This window comes from Belonocnema kinseyi, chromosome 1 (assembly GCF_010883055.1).
Source record: "Belonocnema kinseyi isolate 2016_QV_RU_SX_M_011 chromosome 1, B_treatae_v1, whole genome shotgun sequence".
NCBI lineage: Eukaryota > Metazoa > Arthropoda > Insecta > Hymenoptera > Cynipidae > Belonocnema > Belonocnema kinseyi.
Window position 1 is genome coordinate 179,051,963 of NC_046657.1, and position 26,347 is coordinate 179,078,309.

General features: G+C 35.9%; 1 protein-coding gene across 1 annotated transcript in view; it reads right to left on the reverse strand.

Annotated features, from left to right (window-relative positions):
- LOC117181484 overlaps positions 1 to 26,347 on the reverse strand; it is a 67,204-nt gene that overhangs the window by 20,013 nt on the left and 20,844 nt on the right. Inside the window, exon 2 of the mRNA XM_033374192.1 lies at positions 9,829 to 9,940. Coding sequence (XP_033230083.1) covers positions 9,829 to 9,940 — 112 coding nt within the window. The remainder of the gene's footprint in view (positions 1 to 9,828; positions 9,941 to 26,347) is intronic.

A 26,347-nucleotide genomic window follows, 5' to 3' on the forward strand; every position in this document is an offset into this window, starting at 1 on the left:
CCGCACTTACTACAACTATGTTTGGTGTTGTCATCGTTGTTCCCACGAGAAGCTAGGGAAAGGGGTTCGTCCATCCTTGTAGAGCCCCGCATGCAAGGATAAAGCTGCTTACTCTGAGAGCTCGCCTTGTATCCCAGAGTCACCGTTCTAGACACCTCACCCAGGTGCCATTCAGCTTTCGGCACGGTTTTCACACCTCCGCTTGGGGGTTAATTCCTTCGGGACCACCCCTGGACAATTGTCCGCGACTGCCTATTTATTTTTGTAACCATATTCAGCAGAAACCCTTGGTACAGGGACCCTCTATCCGCAACCCGAGGACGCGTTCGGTGGCTTTGTCATAGGCCCTTCGGTTTGATTCTAGAGGAATCAAAGACGAACCGAATGGTTCCGTTACCGGGAATCGAACCCGAGCCTTCTGGGTGAAAGCCAGTATATAGTAATATATACTAATAATATAGTAATATATAGTAATAATATCCATATTATATACAATTGAAAAACATAACCTCAAAATCGACTCATGCATGATCGGTTCATGTGCGCGCATTTTCGGCTTTATACGAGGCTTGTCATCGCAGCAGAAAAGTGGGGGGAATCTTCTCCTTTCATTCTTGTGTCGTTTTACCTCGCGGCTAATTCTTAGGTCGTTTTTGCTCTCGCATGTTTTTACTTCTCTTTTCCGCAACTTCTTTTTTAGTTCGCTTTTGCTCTGAGCATGTCATTTATCCCTCGGGGTTTCCCAGGGCCATTTGCTTGAAAAATGGATCATGGTAAGTACAGTTTTTTCTCGTTTTGCATTTTTTTGCGTATTAGTACAGAAACGTAATTTTTCATCAACTGATACATTTTCTAAAGTTTCATTTTGCAATATTTTAAATAGGTTTATCAAAGTTGTTGAGGTAAATAAGTTCTACTTTATAAACCATTATCCGAATCAAATAAACTCGCCAGAATAGTAACCAATTATCGTAAATACACAACAGCCAACAAACGCGGTTTCTCCTGACAGATGCAAAATCATCGCAAAATCATCGACATACAGAAATGGACCGATAACGCTGCGGGAAGAACAGAAATGGGCTCTAGGGAGAGAGAACACATATGAGATGAAGAGTTCATCTAGGGAGAGTTGTTTCACGTTACCCACTCCACTAGTCGCCACGAAACCGCAATCGGAAATACGTAACGAAGTGCGAAACATTTAAAGTATTCTTAAGAAGAGGTTATATTTCATTATATATTTTCGTGTAACGTTTGTTTTGAAAATAAGCTTTTTTAATTCAGAATATTAAGAATATAAAGAAAACTTGCTCTTCTACGTCAGCGAAGCTACGTTTGATACTTTCCAGGAAATGGAACAAATATTCAGATCATTGCACCCGGTTTTACAAAATTGCTTTTTCGTCTAAGAATTTGTAATCAAGCTAAACCAAAGGAAAAAGACATTAAAAACAAATATGCTAGCAAAAGTATGGTTATCCACTATGCACTATGAATGAACGTTCACCTGCTCTACTGCAAATATCTATATAGGTGCCTGTAAAGGTCCCTAATAGGATTCTATATAATCATCCTATAAGTGACTTATATAGGAACCTGTATTAGTCTAAGAGCCGTGGCCGTTTTTGGCGATTTATTAGGTAACGTTTCTGTCACTATTTTCCTGATTGTTGATAATATACTGATCACCAAATGTGCCTTCTTCAGGGGTAGTCCCGGGGAGAAGGTGTTTAATTACTCATTCGAAGATGTAAAAAAAGTGATTAAAATAAGCCATAGGGCAACGGCTTCATTTTTCTGTGTTGAATGTCAAGTCAATTAGACAATGTTCCGTGCAATTGGCAGAACAATAGGCCGGTGCAGGAGGGGGGGGGCAGAACGGTCAGAGGTGTAAAAGAATATGTCATTTTTAAAATATTTTCTAAAACCCAAATTTTTTATATAACATTCTACTCATTATTTAAAACATATATTCGAAGAGGCAGAACAAAATCTCGGGGATAACATCCTAGCAGAACATCGCGAACTGCCCGGTTTTGACATTGGTCATTGTGCGTCGGTTGAGGGCCCTGATACTGCCAGCAGAGTGGCGTAAACTATGTCTCTAGTTACGCTACTGATCTTCTTCGGAGCACAAGTGACAACTCTGCACGCAGTGTCAGGGCCGTTAACCGACGCACAATGACCTATGTCAAAACCGGGCAGTTTGCGATGTTCTGCCAGGATGTTATCCCCGAGATTTTGTTCTGCCTCTTCTGACAATAACACGGAACATTGTCTAATTGTCTCCACATTCAACGCAGAAAGATTCAGCCGTTACCCTATGACTTATTTTAATCATTTTTTTTTTTACAACTTCGAATGAGTAAATGAACATCTCTCCCCGGGACTATCCCTGGAGAAGCCACATTTCTTGATCAGTATATTCTCAACAATCAGGAAAATAGTGGCAGAATCGTTACTTAATATGTCGCCAAAAACGGCCTCGGCTCTCCGACTATATAGGGTTACCTATATAGGTCAGTAAGGATGCCCCCTATAGGAAATGAAACATCTTCCTGTATAGGATTCTTTATAGAATCCTAAATGATTCTATGGTAAGGGTATGGGTTCCTTCTTCCTACGTTAGAATCCGTATAAGAACGTATACAGGTTACTACTACTAGGCAATTGCATATTCAAAAATAACTTCTGAGCAGTTGTACCTGCTATAGGAAACTACTGCGCAACACTTCCGGTTCATCACTGTCGTATATAGGTCACTTATATGATTCTATATAGTATCCTATGCAGGAAGCTGTTTTATTTGCTATAGGTGGCTCCTATACTGACCTATATAGGTGATCCTACATAGGATCCTATATAGTACACTCATAGGATCCTCATGTAGAATCCTATTAGTGACATATATAGGTATTTGCAATAGGGTGTAGCATAAATTATCTGTGATATTTATTGTATAATTAAAAAAATGTTGATTGAAATATAATTCCAACATACCAGCAGTGAAAACTTTTCTACTTTATTCATGTGATTTACATTTTAGTTGTATCATAAATCCTCTCTTACTTTTTACCTGTTGTTCTGAAATAAAGACTTATTAAAAACATGTTTAGGACTAAAAAACATTACACACACCTATTGTAAAAAAAGTTTTTTTAACCTCATAAAAATACTTCTTTTATTTCTGAAATCTCAACTCTGTTTAAAAAATATTACTTTAATGTTATCTTTATTTTGGTCTTCTCTATGATAGAATTAAATTAATTTTTATTCGAAATAATTTAATCAAAAGGCGTTGAAGAAATGTCCGTAACGTCAGAAATGAATCAGTGCCTGAACATTAAATTTGACTTGAAAGTCGCGCCAATTTCAAAACATCCGATTCTGCTTTCGCGGCACCAGCCAGAAGCGGAGTAAGTGTGTATAGTTCGAGGAATCTAATTGTAGACAGCGCTCCCGACTAAAATTGCCCGATCCCCCCATGCCTCTCAACTTGAAGATCGCGCCCACCAATTACTTTGCCCCTGCAATCTTCACCCGTCGAACAAGTCCATCAAATAGCCGATATTTAGTGCGTAAATACTTAAAAATATAAAATACAAATTTTATATTGAGAATTTTGAATTATTATTTTTAATTAATGAATCAATCATTTGAATAAATTTTGGATCAAGAAAATATTTAGATGCACAAGTTGTACTTTTAAATTGAATTAAAATGTAATTGTATCGTAATAAATATTTTTAGCTGCTACATCTTTTATGGAAAAAATTAGTCATTTTGCAATTAAAATATACTGTCTCTGAATAATATTATTCTGTTGTTTTGAAAAAGAGGCGGTAGAAATTCTACTAAATGAAAATATACATTCGAAGACATTAAAAGTTTTAATTGATAAACATATTGAGTTGAAATTTAAAATAATAAATTTTTTAAATAAATATGATCGTGTATAGCGTTCTCGCATGTAGAATTAGCGATTTGGACTTTTTAGACGTAGAGTTAAATTTTATAGGAATATCGCCTCCCTCACGATTATTAATTTAAGTAAACAATAATGAGTAAATTTGTATGTTTTTGTAATTTATTATGAATTAAATAAATTATAATTAAATGATAAAATTATATATTACAATTATTTTTTATTTTAATTGATTTTTATATATTTTATAGAAATGAATGTATCTCTACTATTTATGTAAATTATGTCCCGATTTTTGAAATTGACAACCTCATAATTTCAAAATTAAAAAAATGTATTTTTGAATTTTACTCGAATGGTTGATCAGAATATATAAATATTTTGACTAACATTTCTCAATTTAACCTAATAGGTCAGAAATGATTGGAAACTTTCAAAAACATTTATCTCTTAATCGTTAGTTTGTAATAAAATAATCCGTAAATGAATTATTTATTCTCGCGGGCACATTCTCATCGTGCGCTGTGCCCGTGGCTCGCAAGTTGTAGCGCGCCTAGGGCGCGCGTCTCTTGATTACCGCGATTCGCGCTCAGATATTTATTCTTTGAAGTTATATTGCTTGAATGAAACTTTATCAAAAAGATCTCTTTAGATCGCAGTATTTATATTCTTGTTCATATTCGGAATTTCTTACTTAAATAAGTATAGTTAAAGATTAAGTTTCTCAAAGATCTGTAGGGTTTGAGGTATATAATATTGTCGTGACACTCGCGCTGCGCACTCGTTTTTTGACCGACAGTTGTAACCTTATATTTTCTGAAATACCTTAAAATAAATTTAAAAAAATACTATCATTTTTTAAAACATTTTTCTCTATCTCGCGTTGTTATGTAATAATAGGATTTTAGGATCGTACGTTGTTTGGCTTAAAATTTGGATTTTCGATTGATATTAAAATTTCGAAAATGCTGTAACACTGATAATTTTTTGTATAAAGAAAGTCATCAGGATAAATTGTTTGGTTTTTCGAGCACTATTAATAGCCGTAAATAAAAACTTCAAGTATAAAAAAATGGTGCCAACATTTTTTCAAATGCTCTAACTTTTGGAATTTTTATCCAAAATGGCTGTTTAACGAACTCGTCCTTTCTTTTTGGATATTTTGGACCTTTCTTTTCTTATAATTTCTCAGTCATAAATGAAGAGAATGAGAAAAATTAGAGGCCCTTTTATTTTTTTAAAAATTAATTTCAGTCTTTAAACCATTTGAATTCTTTAAACTAAAACGTTGTTAATTTTCTATTGTATGGGGGGGGGGGGGGTCACGCTGAAAACTATGGTTCGAACAGGGGTTGGGGGTCAGTGGAATAAAAGTTACGAACTTAGATAAAATTTAGTATGTTTCCTTATTAACTTTTAAAGAATTGTTCTTTTTTCTCTGTTTTTAAGAAACCCCTTTTTCTCTTTTTTTTCGCTTAAATGCTTTTTGTTAAAAATCATCTTGTTTCGACTTAAATTCAGAAGCTTAATTGAAAATTAAACTACTTGGTTAATAGTTCAACTTTACCATTAAAGATTCACATTTTTAGGACTGCCCTTGATCCTTGGGGTTAATTCTTTTGTTGAAAATTTAATTCCTCGATTTAGTTGAAAATTAATCTTTTTTTAACATGTAACAATTTTCTTGACATTTTGGGTTTTTTTGTGTTGTTCAACATTAAATTTTTATCCGAAAATTGCAATTTTCAAATGTTGCTAGAAATTTATATTTTATAAGTTTAAAATTTAATTATTTGGTAGAAAATTAATTTGTTTTGTTGAAAATTCATCCTTTTGGTAGAAATTTGATTTTCTTGATTTTTTACATCGTCTTTTTATTAAAAATGCAATTGTTGAGGTCCAAATTAGTCTATTATAATTAATGATTTAACAATATGGTACAAAATGAAAGTACAATTGGCTTGTAAACGAACTTTTCCGTGTTTTTTCGTGTTTGCTAAATCTAGTTTTGTTTTAAATAATATTTATGCAAGATTTACCCCTTGGGCTTCAAATTTAACTTTTTTTGTTGACAATTTGGTTTTTTTTATGTTAACAATTACTTTTTTTTCAATTACTCTGAAAATAGCAACTTGTGTATTCTTGATTAGAAATTGATCCTTTATAAGTTGAAAAATCAACTATTGGGGAGAAAATTTATGGAATTTGTTAAAAATTCGTCTTTTTTGTAAGAAAATTGATCTCGTTTGTGGAAAATTCATTAAATATTTCGATTTTGAATCTTAGGAATTCAAAGTGTTTTATATTGCATTCAAGTCAATTGAAAGTGAGTTTTAAATAATAACTGATACGAAGGGTTTTATGAGCTGTAAGGCACCCGTGTGGAAATAATTCCTGGCAGACTGGAATTATTCTAGCGCCACTAGTGAATTATTCGTGGCTGTCTGTTCACGCCGAATTAGATTGGCGCTCTTTTGGCGCTATCTATACCTACTAGATAGAAAAATCCATCACGCAGTTCTATGTAGACCCCCTAATTTCGCTAGCAAGAATTTCACATCACATTAAAATAAAAATTCCGTCTAAAATTTAGCTTGACTCTAGAAAGAACTTTTATTTGGACTTTAAAAAATAAGGCGTTATTTAAAAACTAATTAATAAAATATAACAAATTACATTTATTGCAGTGCTCAAGTCAAAGGAAATAGAAGAAATAAAGTTGCCTGTATTGTCAGTGCTGTCTCATAGCGCAGATTTGTTCATTTAATTCATCACTGAATATCGATTGATCTGACGCACTATACATTGTTTATTGGTAAACTATTCAATGAAAGACAAAGCTAATATAAAAATTATTGCTGAATAAAGACATTTTATCATTAGATTTTCTAGGAAAGTGATTTTCCTTTTCGTATGACATCTATCCAGTACTCATTTACATTAAAATGACATATTTCCTAACCTCAAATATTATGCAGTGCCACCAACAGCACTCATTTTTTATCATGCAATGTTATTTCAAAACTGCTACCAAAAAAGTTGGCAACAATGACCGGAACAGGATTCCAAGAATCAGATATTTACCAGGCCGCCATTCAATGCGAATACTTTTCGTTTCGCGACCACGAGGTTTGAAGTTTTCCAGATCCTTTTTCGACGTAAGGGCGTTGGAATCAAAACCCTACCTCAAAACTGGATTTTCTCATTTTACTCCATAAATACTAGAATTACATATATTCTAGATAATCAGGGCTTAGTCCTCTTTTCAATTAAATCATTATTCGGAGTAGAACATGGGATAATTCCAATAGTTTTTGTATAAGGTGCTTTTTTTTATTCTAACCGCAGCATTTGCAAAAAAGTCTCACATAAAAGCTATTGAAATTAAATAATTTTTCACCTAGAATAAAAATTTGATTCAATGCAGGAATAGGCCCTAATGATTTAAAAAATATGTTATTCTAATATTTATGGAGGAAAATGAGAATTCAATTTTGAGGTTGGCTCCTGTTTCTAAAACATTTACAATTGACATTTTCTTTTTTATCAATAACATTTGGAAAAATTCTGTCAAAAAACCACATACGAGCTATATTCCATTTTTTTACAGAAATCTGGAATTTGTTAATATTCTCAATGTAGCTCATAGTGCTTTTATGTCAGGAATAATTTACTTATAAAAATAATCATTAAATTTGCAATCTAGTTCGCATCTAGATCTACTAGATTTTACTAGATTCACTAGAACGCGCCAGTACCGCTGTTGTAGATAGCGGCTAGTCGATTGTAATGTTACATTTGCGCACTGTCCCAGCATAATTTCTCGAGATAGCACCAATATAGACTCGTGGCGGTCTAGCTCTGTGAATTATTTCCATACGGGCATAGCGTAAGTTACAAGTTTGAGATAATAAAAGACCCTTTGATCCTCTTCGTGACTGTCTTACCTAAAAACCAGCTGATGTGTACAATGTGAAAATTATTTCGAAACTATTTATGAAAAAATAAATCACGATTTTTAAACACTTAAAACCCGTAATTTAATAATTTTGCTTTGTTACTGTAAACTTTAAAAAAATTCATTTGGAGAAATAAATTGGCCTTGGGGCCACCCTTCCCGTATACGTAGGCAAAGGACGCGGTTACCATAGAAACGTCGGAAAGTTGAAGAGGGCAGCACCTCGATGCATACAAAAATGTAGTTAAATATATATATCGTTCTCCCACTCCGACCTCCCGTGCCGCATCTAGGCTTATAATATCTTTGGCCCTGTCTCTTTATAGATAATGCTGATTGGTCGAGAACATTTTCGTAGGGTGACGTTTGATGAAGCACAGGATCGTGGTTTGTATCGTGAATGACCCAATAATGTGACTTTATTGTTTCTTTCAGAATTGATTTAATTATAATTTAGGGAAAACAAATATTCAAAATGGTGGTAGTCTGTGAAGTTTGTGGGCGTTGTGAAGAGGTTTATTTTTAATAGTTTTTAAAGATATATGTTTAGAAAACGCAACATTTTTGTTAAAAAATATATTCAATTTTGCCGTGTACACTTTTTTATTTCAGACGACACATAATTTAAATAATAGAAAAATTGTATCACACTATATTTGAAATTTCGGACACTTATTACCTTATTTTTGATCTAACAAAAGGATTATTATTGTAGCATTTTCAACCCCATTTCAAGAAAAATTTAAGGTTAGAAAGTTCTTTTTATAAGCTAACTCAAACAGGATACTTTGCATGAATTTTTATAAAATTCAATTAATAAAAACTACAAATTTATAATGTATTGTTTCAAATAAAAAAAAATCAATCGGACAAAGTATTAAGGCAATACCCCGGGGCCCTGCTTCACTTGACACAGTCTAGGAATAGATAGGGGCAGGTCTACATCTCACATGTTTTCTCTCTCTCTCTCTAGAGCCCATTTCCGTTCGCTCCACATCGCGATTGGTCCATTTCTATATGCCAAAATTTCTATATGTACAAAATGGTATCGGGTCCGTAAACGCAGAAAACATCTGGGTTTAATGTGATATAGATGCATAAAAAACAATTTGCTTATTCTAATGCTAGGTAGTTTAAAATGTGAAAATTAGTAGATACACAAATTTTGAGTAGAGTTGTCTAAGTGATGAGGAAATTTTCAATTCCATCGAGAGTAGGACGTCTGATTTTGAAAACACGAAGACGGCTGAAAGGCTTTTAAATTCAGCGAAAACAATGTAACTTTTGGAGAAAAAGTTTAAGCTGACTTTATCATTTAGAGGAAATTTTCGAGTGTCCACAGTTGATAGCTCACAAGTTTCGTCTGCAGATGATGAAGGAACATACAGTTACGCAGAAACAAATGAAGAAAAACCGCGCAAAAAGGAACGCAAATTTAAAAGCGACTGCACACCTCTATTTTAAATCGGTCTTAATCAATTCGTCAGAATATGGAAAACGGGAGAAAATAGGGAAAACTATTTTTCAGATTTTTTTAGGTTTCAGGGTAACCACTGGAATTTTAGTATGCCAGTGATTTGCCAGTTCTGTCTCAGTATTTGCAGTCAGTACCGCGCCAGTCCTGACACACCATTAGCGCCAGGCATTACAAGCCAGTACTGGCTGACTACAGCCAGCCAGTACTGGAACTCAGGCAGGCTGTACTGAGCCAGTATTGGGCTAGTGGTGAATTTCTGCCTGGGTACTCAACGGTGTGCAAAGTATATACATTTCAAAGAGCGCTTGAGCCAATATTATTTTGACATCGTCGGCTAGAAGACGTTACTTTGCGCATCATTGAGAGACATGAAACGTTCAACTTTCGCTGTGTATAATTTTATTATATGACAGTCGTGAACAGTGTTGAGAGCCAACCTATTTCTATGGGTATTGAAATACTTACGTGTATCGAAGTCTTGATTAAAATATTGTTCTTTTGGACCATCACTATTATTTTTAATCATATCCTTTACATTCCTTTCTGCTTCCGCGTCTGTTACAACCAAAGAAATCACCTGAAAATATACGTAATTGGTTACGTACTTTCTGCGTGTAAAAAAATCATATATTATGTTTCATGTGCGTGAATTATTTCCTGCTAAACGAGGCTTTTTTGAGTTGCAAACAATTTATGTTTCCATCCCATACGATATATTTTTTAATAGACATAAAAACTTTATATTTTTACGATTGTTTTGCCTAAGAAATTGGGACTTTGTGTATTCAGTAAACTGAAAAAACTATATTCTAATTTTAAGAAATCCCCAATAAGTTGAAGAATATCTGCAACATAAATAGGCGCCAAGAATATTATTGTAATATAAGAAGGAGGCCCTCTTACCTTAAGAATATATATTATTGTCTCTATGATAATAAGGTATAGTCAATCATAGAGTATAAAGATTATGTCTCGGTGTGATTGCGCGAAATAAATATATATTTTATATATGTATACAATGCTTTGAGAAATCTTTAATTGAAAAATAAATAAACCATAAACATGAAAACCAGAAGTATACTGTTAAATTGAGTGAGTCGAAAAATGTGTAGGTTACAAACTATTTTTTTCAATTGTAAATTATATTGTACTAAGCAAATTTTGACCAATTTTGAGAAAAGATATTTAATTATTTGTATGTTAAACTTACCACTTTTATTTAACGCAAAACACTCAATGCCAAAAATTACACACAAAAGACTGAATTAGAAGCTCGTGGCATAAAACATTAGAAGCAACTATTGAACAGAGTAAGACACATTTTTCTTGGCGTATTTCTTCTTCCCCACTCATATGCTCATTTTAAGAATATTTTCTACCTTTGGTTAAAAAATACTTTTAAAGTAAGAATTTCGCTTACAACATTAAGAATATTACTAAGAATATGACACTCTTAATATTAGAATTTCGTTTTTTCGGCATACTTTTACAGCAGCAGAAATGCACACTTCAGACTGTCCATTAAATCTGTGGCTTAAAATCTTTATAAGTTAGCTATGCCTACAATCTCTCTCTTCAAAAGAATTCGATTTGATAAAAAAAATAGTTGCAGAATTTAACAGATTTATTTAAGAACGTTTATCGGTCGTTCTTTTCATGATGCAGACATTTTTCCTGCATGTTTCGTAAAAGACTGAAAATTGTGAATAGTTTATTTTTATCCTTGTTAGACCTACAAAAAACGTCTGATTGAAAAGTATTGTACCACGTTCACAATTAGTTCTCTTGACATCTGCTTTTTCACAACCTCTTATTAGAGGATAGTCTAAAACTTTTGAATGCGATACTCCGCATGTTACGTCTCTATCTTGAATCCGACTGAAAGCGAAAAACAATTTTCGCATTCATCTAAATGCTATTGAGTGCGAATGAATGATTGAACGTTTAGAGGGAACGAAATACTTTTAAATCAAAAGTTCGCATGAAATTTGAATGATATTGTGTGCGAATGAATAAGAGAAAAGCTTAGAGGAAACTGAAACCTCTTGGAGTCGAGGATTGGCATTCGTTTAAATTGTAAAAGATCGTATGGTAATTTCAATACTCTTGAATGCGAAACGGTTTATCAGAATATAATTAAACCTTTGTTAATTATTATAGGTAATTAAATAATTAGGTGAATGATCAATTGAAAAGAAATCGATACAATTCAATCAGAGATATAGGCAGACGAAGTTCGTATCTTAGCGTAATCAGGGTTTGCAGATGACCATCGAAAAATATGAGACGACCCCACGCTGGGTCCGGGAAACTTGAATTTCGTTACGGTAATAAAGATCCAAAATATTTCAATGACAAAATATGATGTTGAAAAATAATAAATAAAGGATATTTTAAATTAAAGCGATTTTGTTGCTTAATTTTTATAATCCTATTTACCTTTATTACAGCTTTCTACGATAATCAGAAGCTGAGAACGTGACCCTGATTATGATTATTTATAGCAGAATAAGTTATTATTTCACCTGAAAGTGGCTGACACCAATTCCTTGCGCAAGACTTACTCTATTCGTGTACTCATTTTGAGTACAAGACTTTAAGTACATGAAAATATGCATCTCTGGTAGTGGGCCAACTTTTGTTTTAAAGTTTTTCCTGTAAAATTAATTTCCAGAAATTTCACCTGAATGTCCGGCGACTTTGAAGCCGCCTGATAATACTTTTGAATCCAAGTAAGTACCTGACAATGTGCAGGTGATATTTCTAATGTCAGTCCCTACATGTACACCCATTTTCAAACTTATCCAAGTCACGTTAGTTACCTGTGAAAAATTGGCACTTTCTGCAGGTCGCCACCGGTAAACGAATCCACTACGACTTGTAAGGCACCCATTTTTACGTTCCTCTTCATCAGACGAACATGTCAGGTGAAAATTGGCCTTATCCGCATCACGTTGCCATTTAAGTTGTGAGCCCATGGTCTAAAAGAGAGTCAACTTTTTTTTTGCGTCAACTGGGTATTTCATGCCCTGGTCCTCGCTAGCAAGATGTCTGCAAGCCGGGGCCAAGCAATAATGCCAATTGTAGGGAACGAAACTTAATTTTTTCATTGCAAATTTGACAAAAATTATGATTTTATTATTTAATTAAATAGCTCCAAGAAAATAAAGAATTATGTACAAATGCACTTATAGTGAAAATAACTTTATTTCTAAGTTATAACAAAAATCAAGTTTCCTCCCATGCAATTTGTCTCATTGTTTGGCCCTCGACGTGCAGACATCAACACGCATTTTTTAAAAAGGGAACTGAAAAAGGTGTTCGAAATGTGACCAATTACTCTTCAATGACCAGTAGTTGAAACGTATTTTTTTGAAGGGGGAGCTGGAAAAGGGATTCCAGATGTGACCAATCACTCTTCTGTAAACAGTCGCTATAACTAATTTGTTTAAAAGGGCAGCTGGAAAAGGGGTGACCAGTTGCAAAAACTTATATATTTGACAGTGAAGCGAAAATGCCTCGTTTTCTCTCTGTAGAGAAGAAGCGAAACCAAGCGATTCCACTCCTGCAAAGAGGAGGAGGATAGAAAACATTCGAGGCACAGCGAAAAGTGGCTTTGCCTTCAGATCCCTTCTACCCTCGACCCCCCTTGTTTTCACAAAGCCACTCTTGTCCGCATATAATCCAAGATGCTAAACTTTTCCCGTTTATACTGATCTTGTAACCAGTTATTTCAAAGTTACGAATTCCGCTTTGTAGATTTAAAAACGTGAATTCTCGCTTTCGCCCCTCTGCCAGACAAAATAATATGTGGACCGCGAGCAAGAACGGTCGCTTGCGCCATCTATGAAATGAAGCAATTCGGCTTCGCCTCGGTGCTTAACTTCATACGCGGCGCGTAAACGTCCGTTTTCGCTCTCTGTGCACAATATACTATTTTTATAGGGGGAGCTAGAAACGGATGTCAAGACGTGATCAATCACTCTGCCGTGACCGATTGCTGTAACGTCTTCTTCTGTGATTAGTCGCTAAAACGTATTTTTTCAAAGGGAGAGCTAGAAAAGGGGTTCGAGATGTAACAGTTACGGTAGACTCCGTGAAACCGTACAATTAAAAATTATCGTTGCTGGGATTCATCGTATCCGCGTACCAGATAAGTTAAGGAAGTATGGTGGACGAGCTGCGAGCCTCATATTGGTATCACGTTAACGTATCAACATGGCCCGCATATTGGTTGAGGAAAGAAAAAAAGCAAAGTTATGACCAACTTATGAGCTAAACCACACCTAATCAGACCACCCGCGCAGTCGGAGGAATACAATGCAAGCAGAACGAGTTTCAGCAAGCTAATTGCACGAGTTGAAATTAAATTTACAATTCAAATTTCAATGTATTTAGAATATTAATTGGTCAATTACTTTAGATCCCAGAAAGCTAAACCGGCTTTCTCGGTCTCGTAGCTTTCTTACGGTGCAATTAGCACGCGTTTCAGCGGGCTAATTGCCCGGGCTGAAATTAATTTTCCAATTTAAATTACAATTGTTTTAGAATAATAATTGGTTAATCAATTTCAAATCCTAGAAAGCGAAACCGGCCTTCTCATCTTCGTAGCTTTCTTACGGTGCAAGCAGCATGCGTTTTGGTGGGCTACTTGCACGGGTTGAAATTAATTTTCCAATCTTAGGTCAGTTGCTATTCAGTAATGTAATGACTTGTCAATTTCAAATCCTAAATAGCTACAACGGCCTTCCTGGCCTCGTAGCTTTCTTACGGAGCAACCAGATCGCGTTTCAGTGGGTTGATTGCACGGGTTGAAATTTACTTTAAAAACAAATTTTAATGTTTTTAGAATACTAATTGGTCAATCACTTTTAAATCCTAGAAAGATAAACCGGTCTTCTCGGCGCCACAGCTTTCTTACGGTGCAAGAAAAATGCGTTTCAGCAGACTAATTGCACGGGTTGAAATTTATTTTTCAATCTTAAGTCAGTTGTTATGCAGCAATGCATTGATTTGTCAATTTCAAATCATAGAAAGATAAACCGGCCTTCTCGGCCTTGTAGCTTTCTTACGGTGGAAGCAGAACACGTTTCAGTGGAATAATTGCACGGGTTGTAATTAACCTTACAATCAAATGTCAATATTTCTAGAATACTAATTGTTCAATCACTTTTAAATCCTAGAAAGATAAACTGGCAATCTTAACCTCGTAGCTTTCTTACGGTGCAAGCAGAAAGCGTTTCAGCTGGCTAGATGCACGTGTTGAAATAAACTTTACAATTCAAATTTTAATGATTTTAGCATATTAATTGGCTGATCAATTTCGAATCCTAGAAAGCCAATCCAGCATTCTCGGCCACGTATCTTTCTTACGGTGAAAGCAGCATGCGTTTCAACGAACTAATTGCACGGGTTAAAATTAGTTTATCAATCTTAAGTCAGTTGTTATTCAGCAATGTATAGATTTATCAGTTTCAAATGCTTCAAAACTAAACCGGACTCTAGGCCTCGTGGCTTTCTTACGCTACAGGCAGCAGGCGTTACAGCGGGATAATTTCACGGGTTAAAAATAACTTTTCAATTCAAATTACATTGTTTCCAGAATTTGAATTGGTTAATCAATTTCAAATCCTAGAAAGCTAAACTAGCCTTCCCGGCCTTGTAGCTTTCATACGGTGCAAGCAGCATGCATTTAAGCGGGCTAATTGCACGAGTTGTAATAATTGTTCAATTTTATGTCAGTTGTTACTTAGTAATGTATTGATTCGTTAATTTCAAATCCTAAATAGCTACACCGGCCTTCTCGGCCTCGTAGCTTCCTTACGGTGCAAGCAGAACGCGTTTCAGCGGGCTGATTGCACGGGTTGAAATTAACTTTACAAACAAATTTCAATGTTTCTAGAATACTAATTGGTAAATCAATTTTAAGTCCAAGAAAGCCAAACCGGCCTTCTTGGCCTCGCAGCTTACTTACGGTGCAAGCAGCACGCGTTTCAGCAGGCTGATTGCACGTGTTGAAAATAATTTTCCCATCCTCAGTCAGCTGTTATTAAGTGACGCATTCATTTGTCAATTTCATATCTTAGAAAGATAAACTGGTCTTCTCGGGACCATAGATTTCTTACGGTGCAGGCAGCACGCGTTTCAGCGGGCTAAAATCACGGTTTTAAATTGACTTTAAAATTCAAATTTCAATGTTTTAAGAATATTAATTGGTCAACAAATTTTAAATCCTAGAAAGCTAAACTGAATTTCTAGGCCTCATAGCTTTCTTACTGCGCAAGCAGAACGCGTTTCAGCCGACCAATCGCACCTGCTGAAATTAATTTTCCAATCTTAAGTCAGGTGTTATTCAGTAATGTATTGAATTGTCAATTTGAAATCCTAGAAACATAAACCGGCCTTCTCGGTGCCGTAGCTTTCTTACGGTGCGAGCAGCAAGCGTTTCAGCAGGCTAATTGCACGAGTTAAATCTAACGTTACAATTCAAGTTCTAATGTATTTATAATATTACTTGGTTAACCAATTTCAAATTCTAGATATCTAAGTCTGCCTTCTCGGCCTCGCAGCTTTCTTACGGTGCAAGCCGCACGCGTTTCAGCGGGCTAATTGCACAGTTAAAATAAACGTTTCAATTTAAATTTTAATGTTTTCAGAATCTTAATTGGATAATCAATTTCAAATTCTAGAAAGCTCAAGCGTCCTTCTTGGCCTGCTTGCCTTCTTACGGCGCAAGCAACACGCGTTTCAGTAGTCTAATTTTGCGGGTTGAAATTAATTTTTCAATCTTAAGTCAGTTGTTTTTCGGTAATGTATTGATTCGACACGTTCAAATCCTACAAAACTAAGTTGGCTTTCTCGGCCTCGTACCCTTCCAGCCTTGCAAGCAGAACGCGTTTTAGCGGGCTAATTGAACGGGTAGAAATTAACTTTACAATTCAAGTTTTAATGTATTTATAATATTAATTGGTTAATCAATTTCAAATCCTAGAAAGCTAGACTGGCCTTCTTGGCCTCGAAGCTTTCTCACGGTGCAAGTAGCATGCATTCAAGCGGGCTAATTGCACGAGTTGTAATAATTGTTCAATTTGATGTCAGTTGTTACTTAGTCATGTATTGATTCGTCAATTTCAAATCCTAAATAGCTACACCGGCCTTCTCGGCCTTGTAGCTTCCTTACGGTGCAAGCAGAACGCGTTTCAGCGGGCTGATTGCACGAGTTGAAATTAACTTTACAAACAAATCTCAATGTTTTTAGAATACTAATTGGTAAACCAATTTTAAACCCAAGAAAGGCAAACCGGCCTTCTTGGCCTCGCAGCTTACTTACGGTGCAAGCAGCACGCGTTTCAGCAGGCTAATTGCACGGGTTGAAATTAACTTTACAAACAAATTTCAGTGTTTTTATAATACTAATTGGTAAATAAATTTTAAATCCAAGAAAGACTAACCGGCCTTTTCGGAGCCGCAAACTTCTTACGGTGAAAGCAGAACGCGTTTCAGCGGGCTTATTGCACGAGTTGAAAATAATATTCCCATCCTCAGTCAGCTGTTATTAAGTGACGCATTCATTTGTCAATTTCATATCCTAGAAAGCTAAACTGGCCTTCTTGGCCTCGAAGCTTTCTTACGGTGCAAGTAGCACGTGTTTCAGCGGGCTAATTGCACGGTTTAAATTAACGTTACAATTCATATTTTCATCTTTTTAGAATCTCAATTGGTTAATCAATTTCAAATTCTAGAAATCTCAAATAGCCTTCTTGGCCTCTAAGCATGCTTACGTAGCGAGCAGCATGAGTTCCAGCGGGCTGACTGCACTGGTTGAAATTTAGTTTCGCATCCTGAGTCATCTGTTATTCTGTAATGTATTGATGTGTGAATTTCAAATCGTAGAAATCTAAACGGGCGTTCTCGGCCTCGTAGACTTCCTACCGTGAAAGCAGTAGGCGTTTTAGCAGGCTAATTGCACGGGTTGAATTTAACTTTAAAATTGAAGTTTTAATGTATTAAAAATATGACTTGGTTAAACAATTTCAAATTCTAGAAAGCTAAATCGGCCTTCGTGGCCTTGTTGCTTTCTTAAGGGGCAAGTACGCTTTTGGGCGTGCTAATTGCACGGGTTGAAATTAATTTTCCTATCCTGAGTCAGTTGTTATTCGGTAAGCAGCACGAGCTTCAGCCCTCTAATTTCACGGGTTAAAATTAACGTTACAATTCAAGTTCTAATATATTTAGAATATTAATTTCTTAATAAATTTAAAATCCTAGAAAGCTAAGCCGGCATTCTTGGCCTCGCAACTTCGCTACGGTTGAAGCAGCACGCGTTTAAGCAGGCTAATTGTATGGTTTGAAATTAACGTTACAATTCAAATTTTTGTGTTAATAGAATATTAACTTGGTAATCAATTACAAATCACAGAAAGCTCAAACGGCCTTCTTGGCCTCGTAGCTTCCTTACGGTGGAAGCAGCACGCGTTTCAGCGGGATAATTGCACGGGCTGAAATTAATTTTCCAATCTTAGGTCAGTTGTTATTCAGTAGTGTATTGATTTGTTAACTTCAAATCCTAGAAAGCTAAATCGACCTTCTAGGCATCGCAGCTTTCATAATGTGTCAGAAAGCGTTTCCGCGGGCTAATTGCAGGGTTTGAAATAAACTTTACAAGGCTAATTAGAATTTTTTTAGAATATTAATTGGTTAATCAATTTCAAATCCTAGAAAGCGAAATCGGCCTTCTCGACCTCGTAGCTATCTTACGGTGCAATCAGCATGGGTTTCAGCGGGGTAATTTCTCGGGTTAAAATTAATTTCCCAATCTTAAGTGCTGGTTATTCAGTAATGTACTGAATTTGCAATTTTAAATCCTAAATATCTACAACGGCCTTCCTGGCTTCGTAGTTTTCACACGGTGCAAGCAGCACGCGCTTCAGCGGGCTAATTGCGCAGGTTGAAATTAATTTTCCCATCCTTATTCAATTGTTATTCAGTAACGTATTCATTTGTCACTCTTAAATCCTAGAAAGATAAACTGGCCTTCTCGGCCCCGTAGCTTTCTTACGGTGCAGGCAGCACCCGTTTCAGCGGACTAATTGTACGGGTCGAATTTAATGTTCCAATCCTGAGTCAGTTGTTACTCAGTAATGTATTGATGTATCAATTTCAAATCCTAGAAAGCGAAAGCGGCCTTCTCGGCCTCGTAGCTTTCATACGGTGCAAGCAGAATGCGTTTCAGCGGGCTAATTGCACGGTAGAAATTAACGTAATAATACAAATTTTAATATTTTTAGAATCTTCATTGAATATTCAAATTCAAATCTGAGAAAGGTAAACCGGCATTTTCGGCCTCGAGGCTTTCTTGCGTTGCAAGCCGCACGTATTTCAGCAGGCCAAATGCACGGGTTGAAATTAACTTTACAATTCAAGTTGTAATGTATTTAGAATATTAATTTTTTAATCAATTTAAAGACCTAGAAAGCTAAACCGGCCTTCTTGGCCGCGTAGATTTCTTACGCTGTAGGCCGCCCGCGTTTCAGTAGGCTAATTACACAGATTAAAAGTAACGTTACTATACAAGTTCTAATGTATTTAGAATATCAATTGGTTAATAAATTTCAAATCCAAGAAAGCAAAACCGGCCTTCTTGGCCTCGTCGCTTTCCTACGGTGCTAGCAGCACGCCTTTCAGCTGGCTAATCGCACGGGTTGAAATTAACGTTACTATTCAAATTTCAATGTTTTCAGAATATTAATTGGTTAATCAATTTCAAATCATAGAAAGCTAAACCAACCTTCTTGGCCGTGAGGCAATTATTATTCAGTAATGTATTTATTTCTCAAATTTAAATTCTAGAAAGCTAACCGGCCTGCCTGGCCTCGTAGCTATCTGTCGGCGCAATTAGCATGCGTTTCAGCGGACTAATTGCACGAGTTGAAATTTGTTTTTCAATCATGAGTCAGCTGATATTCAGTAATGTTATGATTTATCAATTTCAAATCCGACTAAGGTAAACCGGCCTTTTCGGTCTCCAGGCTTTCTTACGCTGCGAGACGCACGCGTTTAAGCAGGCCAATTGTACGGGTTGAAATTAACTTTACAATTCAAGTTGTAATCTATTGAGAATATTAATTTTTTAATCAATTTCAAGACCTAGAAAGCTAAACCGGCCTTCTTGGCCTCGAAGCTTTCTTACGGTGCAGGCGGCTAGCGTTTTAGCGGGCTAATTGCACGGCTTAAAGTTAATTTTTCAACCCTGAGACATTTGTTAGTCGGTAATGTATTGATTTTTAAATTTCAAATCCTAGAAAGCTAAACCGGCCTTCTCGGCCGCGTAGTTTTCATACAGAGCAAGCAGAACGCGTTTCAAGGGGCTAATTGCACAGGTTGAAATTAATTTTCCCATCCTCAGTCGATTATAATCCAGTAACGCATTGACTTGTCAATTACAAATCCTAGAAATCTTAACCGGCCTTCTCGGCCCCGCAGCTTTCTTACGGTTCAAGCCGCACGCGTTTCAGCGGGACTATTGCACGGGTTGAAATGAATTTTCCAATCTTAAGTCAGTTGTTTTTGAGTAATATATTGATTTGACAATTTCAAATCCTCGAAAGCTAAATGGGCCTTCTCGGCCTCGTACCCTTCCTACGGCATTCTTGGCCTCGTAGCTTTCTTACGGTGCAAGCAGCACGCGTTTGAACTGGCTAGTTGCAACGGTTGAAATTAATTTTCCAATTCAAACTTTAATATATTTAGAATATCAATGCGTGAATCAATTTCAAATCCTAGAAAGCTAAACCAGCCTTCTTGTACTCGTAGCTTTATAACGATCGGCCTCGAAGCCTTCGTACGCTGCAGGCAGCACGCGCTAATTGGACGGGGTGAAATTAATTTTCTAAACGTGGGTCAGTTGTTATTTAGTAATGTATTGATTTTTTCAATTTAAATCCTAGAAATCTAAACCGGCGTTCTCGGCCTCGTAGCCTTTCTACCATGAAAGAAGCACGCGTTTCAGCAGGCTAATTGCACTTGTTGAATCAACGTTACAATTCAAACTTTAATGTTTTTTCCATATTAATTGGTCAATCAATTTTAAATACTAGAAAGCTAAACCCTAAGCCCGCTATCTTAAGGTGCAAGCATCACACGGATTATCGGGTTAATTGCACATGATAAATTAAACTCTTTAATTCAAATTACAGAGTTTTTAGATTATTAATTGGTTAATCAATTTCAAATCCTTGATTGCTAAACTGGCCTTTTCGGCCTCGAAACTTTCTTAAGGTGCAAGCAGCACGCGTTTCCGTGGGCTAGTTGCATGGGTTGAAATTAATTTACCAATCCAGAGTCAGCTGTTACTCAGTAATGTATTGATGTATCAATTTTAAATCCTGGAAAGCTAAACGTGCCTTCTCGGCCTCGTAGCCTTTCTACCGTGCAAGCAACTCGAGTTTCAGCGGGCTAATTGCACGGGTTAAAATTTACTTTGCAATTCAAGTTTTAATATATTTAGAATATTAATTGGTTAATCAATTTCAAATTCTAGAAAGCTCGACCGGCCTTCTTGTTCTTGTAGCTTTCTTAAGTTGCAAGCAGCGCTCGTTTCAGCTGGCTAATTATACTGGTTGAAATTAACGTGACAAATCAAACTTTAATGTTTTTAGAATCATTGGTTAATCAATTTCAAATCCTAGAAAGCTCAACCGGCCTTCTTGCCCTTGTAGCTTTCTTTAGATGTAAGCAGCACGCGTTTCAACGGGCTAATTCCGCGGGTTGAAATTAATTTTCCAATCTTAAGTCAGTTGTTATTGAGTAATGTATTGATTTGTCAATTTTAAATCCTAGCAAGCTAAACCGGCCTTCTACGCCTCGAAGCTTTCTTACAGTGCAAGCAGCACGCGTTTCAGCGGGCTAGTTGCACGGGTTGAAATTTACTTTATTATTCCCGTGTTAATATATTTAGAATATTAATTTGGTAATCAGTTTTAAATCCTAAAAATCTAAACCCGCCTTCTTGCCTCGTAGCTTTTATATGGTGCAAGCAGATCGGGTTCCAGCGGGCTAATTGCACGGGTTGAAATTTACTTTATTATTCCAGTGTTAATATATTGAGAATATTAATTTGGTAATCAGTTTTAAATCCTAAAACTCTAAACCCGCCTTCTTGCCTCGTGGCTTTCTTACGGTGCAAGCAACACGAGTATCAGCGGGCTAATTGCATGGGTTAAAATTTACTTTACAATTCAAATTTTAATATATTTAGAATATTAATTGGTAAATCAATTTCAAATCCTAGAAATCTAAGCCGGCCTTCTTGCCTCGTAGCTTTCTTATGGTGCAACCAGCACGCGTTTTAGCAGACTAATTGCACGGGTTGAAATTAACGTTACAATTCGAACTTTAATGTTTTTAAAATATTAATTGGTTGATCAATTGGTTAATCAATTTCAAATCCTAGAAAGCTAAATCGACCTTCTTGGCCTTGTAGCGTTCTTAAGGTGCAAGCAGCACGCGTTTCAGGTGGCTATTTGCACGGATTGAAATTAATTTTCACATCCTGAGTCAGTTTTTACTCATTAATGTATTAATGTATCCATTTCAAATCCTAGAAAGCTAAACCGGCCTTCTTTTCCTCGTAGCTTTTATACGGTGCAAGCAGCACGCGTTTCAGCAGGCTGATTGCACTGGTTGTAATTAACGTTACAATTCAAGGTCTAATGTTTCTAGAATATTAGTTGGTTAATCAATTTGAAATCCTAGAAAGCTCATCCCGCCTTCTTGGCCTCGTAGCTTTTTTACGGTGCAAGTAGCATAAGTTTCAGCAGACTATTTGCACAGGTTGAAATTTACTTTACAATTCCAGTTTTAATATATTTAGAATATTAATTTGGTAATCTGTTTTAAATCCTAGAAATCTAAACCCGCCTTCTTGCCTCGTAGCTGTCTTACGGTGCAAGCAACTCGAGTTTCAGCGGGCTAATTGCACGGGTTAAAATTTACTTTGCAATTCAAGTTTTAATATATTTAGAATATTAATTGGTTAATCAATTTCAAATTCTAGAAAGCTCGACCGGCCTTCTTGTTCTTGTAGCTTTCTTAAGTTGCAAGCAGCGCTCGTTTCAGTTGGCTAATTACACTGGTTAAAATTAACGTTACAAATCAAACTTTAATGTTTTTAGAATCTTAATTGGTTAATCAGTTTCAAATCCTAGAAAGCTCAACCGGCCTTCTTGCCCTTATAGCTTTCTTTAGGTGTAAGCAGCACGCGTTTCAACGGGATAATTCCGCGGGTTGAAATTAATTTTCCCATCTTAAGTCAGTTGTTATTCAGTAATGTATTGATTTATCAATTTTAAATCCTAGCAAGCTCAACACGCCTTCTTGGCCTCGTAGCTTTCTTACGTTGCAAGCAGCACGAGTTTCAGGGTGCTAATTGTACGGGTTGAAATTTACTTGACAATTCAAGTATTAATATATTTAGAAGAAGCAGCACGCGTTTCAGTAGACTAATTACGCTGGTTGAAATTAACGTTACAATTCATACTTTAATGTTTTTAGAATATTAAACCAGCCTTCTCGTCCTTGTAACTTTCTTACGGTCCATGCAGCACGCGGGTCCGCGGGCTAATTTCGCGAGTTGAAATTAATTTTCCAATCTTAAGTCAGTTGTCATTCAGTAATGTATTGATGTGTTAATTTTAAATCCTAGTAAGCTGAACGGACTTTCCCGGCCTCGTACCCTTCCTACCGTGTAAGCAGAACGCGTTTCAGCGGGTTCAATGCACGGGTTAAAATTAACTTCGTGATTCAAATGACAATTTTTAAGGATATCAATTGGTTAATTTATTTCAAATCCTAGAAAGCAAAACCGGCCTTCTATGCCTCGTAGGCTAAATAGGCCTTCTTGGCCTTGTATGCTTTTGACGGCCTTTTGACGGCGTGGGACCAAGCGTGAGCAGATCTTCCAGAAGAAAAGTGGCAGGGTTGGTTCGATGACTGGTTTCGACGTAAGGAAAAATGTATTCAGTGCGGTGAAAAGTACTTCGAAAAACTATAAAAGGTTTTTCTGTATTGCAAAACTATCTTAGCGCCCTATGTAGTCTCCTGTAAACTCCGGTAAAGTTATTTGAGGAAGTTTGACAGGCAAGGAATCATTACAAATAATTCGAGACTGATTTAAACTTTCATTAGCCTTAGTTTCAGGAGTAAGCAAGACCAACTGATTATATAAAAAATCTCGCGCATTGAGATAAGCAGCTTCAATAGCGAAATATTTAGACTTTGTGAAATATTCTAATTTCTCACGCTCAGCCGACGTAGTTCCAGCTTTAATTTCCAGATGCAGGGTTTCACAACTCTTCTAGCGTTGGTCAAGAAGTTCTATCCGTGATTTGACAGTAGCCACCGTTAGACTGACTTTTCCAATTTTCTTAAAATTGGTTTCAGTGCGTAGAATCGCCTGAGAAATCTCTGATAACTCAGAGAATAATGAATCCATTTTAACAAAAGGAGAAATTTAAATTGACAGATGCTGATAATTCAGCTAGTATTGAAAAGTCTTAATTTGGAAACTAAAGAACTGATTTACTTTAGCTTTAAAGTGCTCTAACAAGGCGAGCAAATTTGAGTGTGCGGGAGTATAATTATTAATAAAATGTCAATAAATCATCGCTGAAATACTACGGTCTGAATTATTATTTTGTTTACCAGAACGACCCTCTTTCATCATGGGTAAATTAAAATTGTCATCTTACCACTGGAGAAGGTTAGAAATCGATGAAGTCTAAAATTAAATGTGTTAACAATCATCAAAATATCAGCTGGCAAACTTGTTATTTCTTCCTTCAGGTGAAAAATAATGAAAGACCGATCCATTGAAGCATTACAGCATAAAAGAGTACAGTACGAACTGCTTGGAGAAGGACGACTGCCTTACAGTACGTGCGAAGATGTTGTCACCAGCTTGTATCCTTGCTATGTAACCTCAAGCCGTCAAATTTTCCACCTAATGCCTGTGCTTTCACTCTATAGAATTTCTCACTTGGTATTTTCTGTATTAATTTTACACTTTTGAATGTTTTCTCACGATGTTCAAGCCGGCTCGAAGGACCTTTTTTTTTGATGTTTATGTTTATAAATAGTTAATTTTGCCAGATTAGGAATAGATAGAGAAGAATCGTTCAAGTTTTATTTTTAAGTATAAAATACTTGGTAGACTAAAACCATTTTGAGAACCACACAGATCACTCACTTGTCTATACAGACATTTTGAAAGATCTAAGATTTAATGTCTTTATTGAGTTAATCCCTTTACTGATCCGAAAAGATTCGAAAACGATCTGTCACGATTCAATGGTGCTTGCACACTGATTTTCTCAAGCGACAAGGTTATCATCTCACACTCAAACTGAGAAATCACTTGACTTCAAACATTCATTTAAATAATAAGGAAACCGAAAATAGCTTTGAAATAGGCAATGTCGATAAATTCAATAATTTTCAATCGCAGAAAATCTTATAAAGACGAAACATCACAACTTTAAACAATAGTTTATCTATCTATTAAAATCTCTGTCACTCTTACGGCATTCTCCCTGATAACGCACCGCAGGCGCTTATAAGAATTAGATTCAATTGTCGATCACGAGAAGTGAAGGGCATTTACCTCAAAAGGATCCCTACGTGTCTACGAAATGATACGAAAGTCTCTTGATTTTCAGTTGTTTCGTTTTTAACTTATTCCGGTTATTATATTTTTCTCGTCACTCAACGTTCAATTACTACGCTGTTTTTTGGAAGGACATTGAAAAGTTCACGCACGTATCCATTGGATTTTTGTGTTTTCCCGACTTTTATTATTTACGACTCTTAAGTCGTAGAAGTTTCATTTTTTATGATATAATCAAAATTTCATTAAAAAAGGGATTTTTCTTATTTGAAAACGTCTATTGAATGCATTTATTGACCAAAACTGTTAATAAAAATAAGAAACATTGTCAAATGTCAGTTTCCTTCATTAGAATATTAATTTAGGGATAAAATTAACAATTGTGCAAAAAAAAAGATTTTCTCTGTCAAAGAGTGACCGTTTAATGCATTTTCTAATCAGTATTGTTTATAATCATGGTAAATATTTTGATTGTCCATTTCTGTCATGGAATTTTCATTTTGAAGGCAAGCCTAATGATTGCGCAGAGAAAATGCATGTTATATATACAGAGGTGCTTATTTGTTAAATTTATTTATGAAATTTGTTTATAACATTAAAAAAAATTATACTTCAGTGTTTGATTTCAACGAAACATTAATTTCACTCGATTTTGCGGGGAAAAACGTGATGAAAAAAACTTCCAGGCTTCAATGTACAGTAATATTCGATTTTATTCATAAATTGGTTTATAACAATTGAATGGATTGCATTAACATCATCTAAGTTATCAGGATTTGTTAATCGATTGTAAATCTATTAGTTTTTCACCCTTTTGAGGTAAAATCAATGAATGCTACAGAACAGGCAGCTCAAATATGAAAAATTACAGTTTTTTGGCATTTCGCAACTTGAATAACAAGCAAACAGACCCTTTTTAGCAAAGTCGCCCTCGACAGACCTCTTTAGAATTTAATTAGCTTGAAGTTTAAAAAAGATGGAATCGGATGAAAATTGTCGGCTCTTGATAATTTCGTACTCTAATTTTCTAATTCTCCGTACTGTGCGCCCGTGTAAATACTTCAATATTGGCAACCGCGGCTGGGGTGCGCCAGCTCGCACCGCAGTAGCGCGACAGATCGCACGCGATTGGCTGGCGCTCTCTATTTGCACGGACGGCTCGTTCGTGAACCGTTTCCAGTATACTGTACACATATTTGCTTGTGCAAATACCTTAACCTGCGTTTACCAGGTGTATACATATGAAACCGGTATTGCCATCTAGCGGCCAGTAGGCACACTTGTAGGCACTGTCGGAACTTACCATTTGTGCTAATTGGCGTA